The sequence below is a fragment of the Archocentrus centrarchus genome, chromosome 5 (genome assembly GCF_007364275.1).
Source record: "Archocentrus centrarchus isolate MPI-CPG fArcCen1 chromosome 5, fArcCen1, whole genome shotgun sequence".
Classification (NCBI taxonomy): domain Eukaryota; kingdom Metazoa; phylum Chordata; class Actinopteri; order Cichliformes; family Cichlidae; genus Archocentrus; species Archocentrus centrarchus.
In genome coordinates, this window is record NC_044350.1 from 30,743,629 (window position 1) to 30,753,229 (window position 9,601).

Below are 9,601 nucleotides of genomic sequence, written 5' to 3' on the forward strand. Positions count from 1 at the left end.
GCCCAGGGCGCCAAACAGGCTAGGACCGCCACTGCTCAGACCGCTTCCATAGCCAGGCACTCTGCCAGCAAAAACCATGCTTCATAAAAAGCTTAATGATGTGTGATATTACACATTTTCACTATCCACGGTGTAGATGTGAACATTTCGAGCTTTGAAGCACTTTTAACACTTTGAGTGTAACAATATGTTCTCACATCTCCTGTATTTGGACAGGAGAGACGTATTCTAACAGATCAACGGTGCACAGTATGCGGTCTGCAATTTATTGTAGTTATACTGTAAACAGGTGTTACATACTAAAAGAGTGTGCACGGCCTTCTAAAAACCCTTTACTTGTACCTGTTAGAATGACAAAGACAACAATCCTTTTGGTTTTTTATAAACATTAACTGATAATGTGATGTTACAAAAATCAGCAGTCTTTATATCTATTACATTTCAGTAGATTGGTGACTTGATATGGACAAGTCTTGGTGCGGACTTTGCAAACACTAAAGATCAGCATTAATGAATGGAGTCCATCTGCATTGCAGTGAGATTATTTTTTATGCCAAGTTAGCAAACATTAACTTCAGTTCTGGCCAGTTTAGTTGAAGCATTTCAAATCTCACATTAGGTGAAAAAGTACAAAAGCAAAGGGTAACAAGGCTCAGCAAAAACAGCCCACTCTCTTCAGCAGTACTGCATTGTACAAAAAAAAGAAAGAAAATATTAACATACCGCTTACACAAAGAAACGGCCTCTTAGTGCCACATTTGGGGGGGGGGGAAATACCCAATAGGTAAAAGGTAACAGAAAAAAAACGCTGTCGATACAACAGCTCCATTCAACACCCGTCTACTAAAAATAGAAGGTGAAAAGTACAGCAACACAGAATGAGAATGGGAGAACAGTGTTTCCTCTGCATATGATCAGCAGTCATGTGCCAAAATATGAAATGACAGGGATTTAATCATGCCACATTTCACTCTGACATTCAAACAGATGATTATTTAGCACAATAAGACTTTTTCAGATGTAACTAACTGTACAAAACAGGGACAACAACAGAACGGATTTCAATATCTGTCCCAAAGAGCAACGACGTTGCTGAAAAGAAAACGCAGCATTGTTCCAACGGCTGCTTCGCTCAGTATGTGCGGGCTCCTGGTTTGCTGTCTGGGGTCTGGTTGAAGGGATTTCCTGAGGTAGAAGAGTCATCCTGATGGTCAATGGACTGATAATCATCTCTGTTTCGTGATACAGAAGGGAAACCTGCAGAGACAAGCCACAATGCTTCAACACCTGCCATGCAAATGGATTCTTTTTAACCATATCTAATTGTGGACCTTGACTTATTGTTGATATACATATTGACAGTATTGACACACAGAAGGCATCTTCAGAAAGCTCAAACTTCCTCAGATGTTTTTATTTATTTATTTTTCACTTTCTTCTCACACACAGATTCACAGTTGGGCAGATTTGATATCTTGAGTCAAGTGCCTGGCTGCATCTGCAGAAATATACATGATAGTGTTGGAATCTGCACAATCCCTCTGATGAATGGTAGGATGAGAAAACAGCCAATTTTATTCAAAACTCTTCTTTGAGGGGAGACAAATTTCCTCCCATTTCACTACTTTCTGATTAGCTCCTCGTCATTCTGAGCAGTTTGGCCACAGGAACATCACTGATCTGGGATTGAACATGAAAAATATCCTGGCTTTCTGTCAGCAGTCAAATAATCAAGATTTTAAAATATTGAAAACCAGAGGATACATTTTCCTTGCTAGATTATACCTCAGGTAAGCATGTTTATGAAGAATTCTATAAAAGGGACTTCATACGAAGCTCCTACAACAAACAGTCCTGACTGATGTGTCCAGAATATCAACTTTCTCCTTTTGAAATTTCAAAGCAAGCCTAGAATCCAACTGCTGTGACCAACATGCACATTTAGTAAACAGAACATTTGGTTTCATTGCAGCGGGATGGGGATGTTTGCAATCGTCCCAACACTAACCAAAGGATGGCATCACGTAAAGCTCAACAAACCAAAGAAAGCGTGTGCATAAAACCAGGCCATACTCACTGTCTAGTGTGAGATAACATTGTGTTGATTTTAATTAGGCTCATTTTAGATTGTGCAGCATCATGCAGCTCTGCTTTAAATGAATGCAAATACAATGCAAAAGTACAAATGAGGCATCTGGAGACTAAAAATCTGAATAAAACATACAGCAGATGCAAACTTGCAGAAACACACAAAATCATAAAACACAATAAATAGTGCATGTATAAAACAATAAAGCAATCCGTACTGACAAACATAGCAGTGCAGGCAGGTGTGGGACAAGTGAAGGTGGGAACGTTCAGATGAAAAGAGATTAAAAATTACAAAGACAGACAAACGAACATTAACAAGATGATAATTTTGAAAAACAAAGGAAGGAAAAAAAAAAAAAAAAAAAAGAGTCTATTTCTCTCGATTATCCTGCAGCCTGATATGGAATCTTGCTTCCTGGATAGAAGGAGTTGGAAGAGGACGATTGGATGTGAGAAATGGTAAAAGGGAAGAAGCCGGGAATCAATAGCGGAGGCCAATAAAGGCACTGTCAGCACTGTCCGTAGTGCATCGACTGTCCACAGAGGTCTCAAAGTCTGAGAGGTCAAAAGGTTAGAGAGGAGAGGAGAGGAGAGGAGAGGAGAGGAGAGGAGATTACAACAGAAAAAAAAAAAATACAACCAAATGAGCCTTCACAAAAAAAGAAGACATGGCAGGGAAAGTATGGCAAAGAGCAGCGAATTGCATGCAAGAAAAGAAGAAAATTTAACTTTATGACAAATATTAAAGGAGTGCACAATAATTTAGTATGAAACCACAAACATTTAGGGCAGTGGCAGGCAATCTTTAACCCGCAACTTACTTACTGCTAGTAAGGCTGTTGAGCTTTACATCAAAGCACAGTTCTGGTGGAAGCCCAAACAGTTATTTGGTCTGTCTATAATACTCTTTGCATGCATACTATTAAACATATACAATCTCAGATAAAAATTAAGTGTTTCTTTGTGTATTTTTTTTATCTAGAGCTAATTTTAGCAAACAGGAATCTTAACGTTTGCTCAGTTTGAGGTATAAATGTATCCAAATCCAGTAATGAAGGCCTTTTTCTAACACCACTTGTGACACCTCAAAATTCTTGCAGTTAGCCATAAAGCTCTGATGGAAACAGGACTGTAAACTCAAAGATGGTGCCTGCTCACTTGAATTAAAATTGCTCACAGCTGCTTTTGTAGCTTGTTGATGTCAGAGGTCAGAGAACAGTCAGACTGTTTTAGGCTCACAGGAAGGCAACAATGACTCATTACAACCAAGGTACGCAGAGGAGCATCTCTATATAGGCTATAATTTGCACTAGCTCACCAAAATTGGTCAACAGAAGATTTTTTTGGGGGGGGGGGAGCTAGTCTGATGTGTCTCAATTTTTTACTGGGACATTTAGATGGTAGGGTCACAAATTTGGTTCTAAACAACATGAAAGCATAGATCAGTTGCGCCTTCTATCACAGTTTGGGTAATAATGGTGTTAGGGATACTTTCTTGGCACACTTTGGGCCCCTTAGTAACAAGTTTAAACACCACGGGATACCTGAGTATCGTTGCTGACCATGTCCATCCATTCTTAACCACAACATACTCATCTTCTGATGCCTGCTTGCAGCAGGATAAGTTGGCATGCCACGAAGCTCAAATAATTCCAAAATAGTTTCTTGAATATTACAATGATCTCACCGCAATGTCACCAGATGTCAATACAACCGGGAACCTTTGGAATGTGGTGGAACAGGAGATTCACATCTTGGATGTGCAGCTGATAAATGTGCAGCAACTGTGTGATGCCATCATGTCAATATGGACCAAAATCTGAGGAATTTTTCCAGCATCTTTTTGAATTTATGCCATGAAGAATTGAGGCAGTTCTGAAGACAAAATAGGGTCCAACCCAGTACTAGCAAGTACATAACAAAGCATGCTACGCTGTATGGCTCGCATTAAAGCACTTCCTTTCAATTTTGCTCATGGGTTTTAATTTGGGAAGGCCAGCAAAGAAAGCAAAATGCATCATTCTTACCTGTCAATCGATCCTAAAGTAGAAATAACCCAAAGCTAATTTTTTTGATACTGTTTTTGAATTTTAATGATGCTTTTCTTTGTCCAGTAAAGTACTTGTCTTGCCTCTGTGTGTCTTGACAGCCCACATTTGCTTGTTTGCAGGTGCTAAGCAGTGACTGGTTTAATAACTACAGTCATTTTGACTGACCATGAAAGTTAAGCCTGCTACACAAACTAGTAAGAGTAATTCAGCCACCATACGAGGTCCATCAATCAAAATTCTGGGAGCTCCAAATACCTGAATCAACAGTTCACTCACATGCACTTGATTGTCTGGTTCCCAGAGTGCTCAGTGCAGCAGGGAACCATATAAATGCCAACGACGCAATCAGGCAGCAATTAAAACTCACATAGTCTGAAACTGACATTAGCTGCTTTCATCAGTCATTACACACTCTAATGGATGTACCTGCTGTGTGAATGTGGCGGTAAAGTAAAACCACAGAGAGAGCGCATTCATCAATATTCAATTATCTGCCAAGAAGCCAGGAAATGTATTTTGTCAACGGCAGTTTTGGGTCACAATGCAGGAGAAATTTCATTACTTCCCCCAGTGTGAAGTGAAATAACACACTATTTTTGCTGATAATACTAGCATTAATAGTTAAAAAAATGGCATTATACTGCTGCTGCTTGGTTTGGTTCTCTCATTTGTGTTGTTGTTCTTCTTATTACAGGATCAAACATTAAGGAATGAGTAACATTTTCAGGGATTTAAGAGTCCAGCAGACGTCACGGCTCAGTGGGATTTCTAATGGAAAAGCTCTCAGCAGAGCGAGCTAAAGTCTACAAATCAATGGCCACACACAGTTGATCAAACATCCCTTCACTTGTCAGCGTACGTTTGTCTACAAAGAGAAAGCTATAAACTGAACAGTCAATACCAACACAAAGTCTCTATTTTGGTGTTCTTCAGAACTGAGTCCATCTGTGTTTCTTTGCACATCACTCCTGTGCTATTTCTGTCTGCCAGACTGCATGGATTTAATGTGTTCCTCCATGCATTATAAACTGGTTGCCAAGATGACACACAAATGTAATAAACATCTCACTGAGAAAGGGGTTCTTTGACTGGCCAAAATGCAGCTCAAATATTTCGTTGCATTTTAAGTCTTGTGACTGTAACTAATCAGTTTGACGGTGGGATCATCTGCCAGTGGTTTAGCAGAGAGTCGTGCCAGTGTGTGCTGCTCTTGGCGGGCCTCTCATGACAAACAGCATAAAACAACACAAGGAGGATACCAAAGTGCCCTTGGACACATGCATTACACCATATCTTTAGCTTTGGTCAGAAAGCTGTGGGGAGCCGCAGATATTTTAGATCATGTCTCACTGGTTCTGAACTTAAACTGAAGACGTGCATGCTGGACCTGTTGTGTGTGCATTTCTGCTTTTTCCTTTTCACATCTTTATGAGAATGAAATGAATGGTGTTTGAGAAAAGGAAAGAAGCCTGAGCCAAAATCCTTAAACGTGTACAAACTCTTTATGCTGCTGTACTCGACCTAGTGGTTACTTACCAAAGTTGACATTGTAATCTCCTCCTCGCTCGCGGTACATTTGGTAGACGAAGAAGCAGGACATGGGTTTGAGCAGCAGGTTGAAGATGGCCATCCCTGAGCTGAAGCGAAACAAGTTGCTCACGGTATTAAGGGGGTAGAATATCCCGAGATGGATGATGTCGGTCAATATTGTCAAAATCATCCCTATCAGAAACTACAGGGACCACACAAAAGAGAGTGTAACATGTTAATGGACATAATTATGCAGTTATGTCACAGTTGCTGAAGAATACAGTTTATATCTGCAAAATCTTGATATTAAAAAAGCAATCTTATTATATACACATGCTGGAAAAAGGTTTTGCAAGCCATGACAAAAAATTCAGACACTGCAAAGAAAACAATCAAAAACACATTTTGATTTTTCCCATCTTGCCTTATAATTTGGGACAGTCAATATCCATTTTACAGGATGAGAAATAATTTGCCAATAAAGAACTAATCAAATGTCAGTTAAATGTGTTATTAGTCAAACCCAATGTACTGTAAAGCAGGCTACATTACCTGCAGCTGACTGGGTGGGTGACTCAGTGAGTGACTTAAAAACACGGGTCAGTGCCTCAAGATACATCTCTTCATTCAAAACACTGAAAGCCTGAAGCCTTCAATGATGGCGTGTAGCTTTGATCAGTCTATCAGTTAAAGATAGTCATAGCTGCTTAGAGTCATCCACAGACCATCTGAGGTTGATATAATTTCCCAGTTAAATATTTTACTTAACTAAGCACCAAGGAACCACAGCATACAACAAAGTTGTGCTCATTCAAGCAGGAATTGAAAGAATGTATCAAGAACTTTTACAAGGACACACTCTGGAAAATAAATAAATAAAAATCAGCAGAGTTAGAGTGTAGCAAATATTTTTACAGTGGGGCTGAAAAATGAAGCCAAAGCTGAAGTGCCAAAAGCTGCAGTTCCTTTAGTGGCCACTGGAGACTGGCTTCAAAGGTGAGTCAGTTCCCATGGGGCCCTATAAGGTGCAACTTTACAGCAAAGATACACAAGCTGGTCACTTTTCAGTGTCCAATCATACAAAAACACACTTAAAAAATCTACTATTGACTATCTCCAGTAGGAAATTTTTAATTTGAAGGACGTTTTCTTTTGCAAGTCAGAATAAGCATCCCATTTAATAATCGTCACATTTTATGGATGCACCTTTCTAACCAAACTAGCTAGCAACTTCTTAATATGGCCACATTTGGCTTTAAGAAAAAAAAAATAGAATACAAAATTCAACCCTTCAAAATGCCACAAACTAATGGGTGATGTCACTGTGCTTGTGCTGAGTACTTCTGTTAAACCAACAGTGACATGAACTCAGTTACTGGAAGGGAACACTATCTTTTTCAAAGGGGTGCTCACAGAATGCCCCAGATTCCACAAACAAAATAGGTTAGCACAAATATGCAGCACTGCACCTACAGTGCGACTGCCTTATGTATCACATGATGCTACAAGATTGCATGAAGGCAAAGACTCACCATGATCACCGCATCTATCGAGTCCCTCTGTGCAATCGCCCACACTCCAACTGCTAAAACACTAAAGTTTGACCATGCAAATGACCACGGCGACCCCGCCATACACCCCCTGAAGGAAAGACACAAGTCATAAGAGACAGATTCTTGCACAGACTCCAGGAGTTGTGTGCGATTTCACAGAGCACAAAACATGTAGGTGAAAGCGTTGACCTGAATCAAGAGTATAAGCGTGTGTACGTGCGCCAGAAGAGGAGAGAAATTCCTCAGGTTTGTGGAAAAAAAAAAAAAGCCTGTGCTCACTCACCAGACTGTAAGCAGCCAGTGCACCAGCACGATGGCCTGGAATAGAGGAGGATAAAAAATGTGTTGAAGTCAAACTTTGATTGTCATAATCTTTAGAAATGCAAACCTATCATTCATATACCAGTTAAAAACTCCAAACCACAACTGGGTGCAGCTAATCTGCAGTGATGATTTCTTGAATTTCTCTCTTTTATTTAACTGTAAAATATTTTTTAAGAGGGCTGACATCAGTTTCAGCCTTGTCAAATACCACGAACCTATCTTTGTATTTCTGATTTTCTTACATTCCATGAAAAAACATTGAAAAAAATTTAATAGATCAATCTATACTGAAAACATCAAATACAGAAGCTAAAGAAGAAATCTGAATAACTCATCTGTTCAGCTGTTTTGAATCCAAGGTATGAATAGAAAAATTCACCATTTTATACAAGACAATGTATTAGTTTTTGTTAGTCTCCTCTAAGCCAACTTTTCTCATCACATATTTTCTGGTCCAAATTAGATTTGAAGCATTTTATTCTTTGAAAACAGCACAGAGACACAGGTCGGTTTCACTCTTAATCAGAGGCATCGGTTTATCAGTGTATGCTCAGCACAAAATATAGTTTGTGTCTAATACTATTTTCAACTTAAGTTCCTTCCATATTCACTCAGATGAGTGTTCATTGCCAAAATACAGTATTAGTGGACATAAACATGTTAATATGTTTGGAGTTCTAATATCCTGTCAAAATCACTCAAAAGAAGGTTGTATAATTTTTGGACTTCAGTGTGTTTTATATAGTTGTTATTTAACAGGAAAAAGCAGAGCAGCACTTCACTGAGTTCTGTGTCACAAGCGTGAGTTGCCACACAGAGGAATTACCGCTGAGAAATGAGGAACAAAGCTGACGTTTAATTTAAAACCGGTGTTTGTTTGAGCGTACAAACCGAGGCTATCATTAATGCAAAAAAAGTAAATCTCACCTTTAGATTTATGGCAGGAATTTCCATAATTGGCTGTTTGGACAAAGCTGCTCCTCCTTGATCCGACTCACCGTTTCAACTTGTTGAAGGGCTACATGAAAAAGTACCGCAGTTTTTCTTCTTACACAAACTTCTCCGCAAAACCCCTCCTCCCGCCGGCTCAGCCTTGCAAACACAGGCCATGTGACAGCAGCCTGACTGTTTCCCATGTGACTCCTGGCCCCTCTCCACACCCCTTCCCCCAACCCCTGGGGTGAGGTCCAATAGTTTGTTTGTTTTTTTGTTTTGTTTTTTTTTATTCAGAAAAATAATAAACAATTTGTACATTTACAAACAACAAGGCATAATACAAGTAAAATAGAGTACAAGTGCGAAAGGATGCAATAAAAATAAATCAATACGAATTGTATGCTACAATAAAGGATAATACATGTAAAATTAAATAAAAAAAAAACAATAAATAAAATAAAATAAAATAAATAAAAGGGCTAGGGTTTAGCTTTTAAATCGAATTCTTCAGTTAAAGAGAATATTTTAAGGGCATTTTTATTGTGCATTGTACCAAGAGCTTTGAGAAATAACAGAAAGTCATTGTGAAAAGCGTGAAACTTAGGCTGGGTTTTATAGAATTTGGCCTTATGAATGAAAAATTTCCCAATGATGATAACAGTGTTTATAAGAAAGTCATTATTTAGATTGTCCAATATAAGGCCGTATATTATGTCTCTGTCAGAGAACATGTTGAGGGAGGGAATTTTAGGGAACAACCAGTCAAAAACATCAGCCCAGAAAGCCTCAACATAAATGCACTGGAAAAAGAGATGCTCAGTTGTTTCAGTTGCATCACAAAAAACAAAATTTTTTGTTTTAATACCAAATCGTTTTTGAATAAAGTCACTGGATGGATAAATTCCTTTTAAGGTTTTAAAATGAATCTCTTTATGTTTAGTTTTAGTTTATGAATTGCTTGGACTTGGAAGAACTGACGAATGCAATTTCTAAATGGAGTAGTTGGATACAAAATATAATCCAGTGTATGCCTAATGATTTTATTAGTTAAGCTAGAATCCTTAAAGGAACAATTTCCAATCAGACATTGTGGTAAACAAGGAACAATATTTGACT

General features: G+C 38.6%; 1 protein-coding gene across 1 annotated transcript; it reads right to left on the minus strand.

Annotated features, from left to right (window-relative positions):
- Positions 1–313: 313 nt before the first annotated feature.
- Positions 314–8,625, minus strand: agtrap (angiotensin II receptor-associated protein). Its single transcript, XM_030729619.1, has 5 exons — positions 8,477–8,625; positions 7,509–7,543; positions 7,205–7,313; positions 5,679–5,874; positions 314–1,257 (listed from the first exon to the last, which is right to left on the minus strand). The coding sequence occupies exons 1-5, from the start codon at positions 8,501–8,503 to the stop codon at positions 1,133–1,135; spliced, it is 492 nt and encodes a 163-aa protein (XP_030585479.1). The 5' UTR covers positions 8,504–8,625; the 3' UTR covers positions 314–1,132.
- Positions 8,626–9,601: the final 976 nt, after the last annotated feature.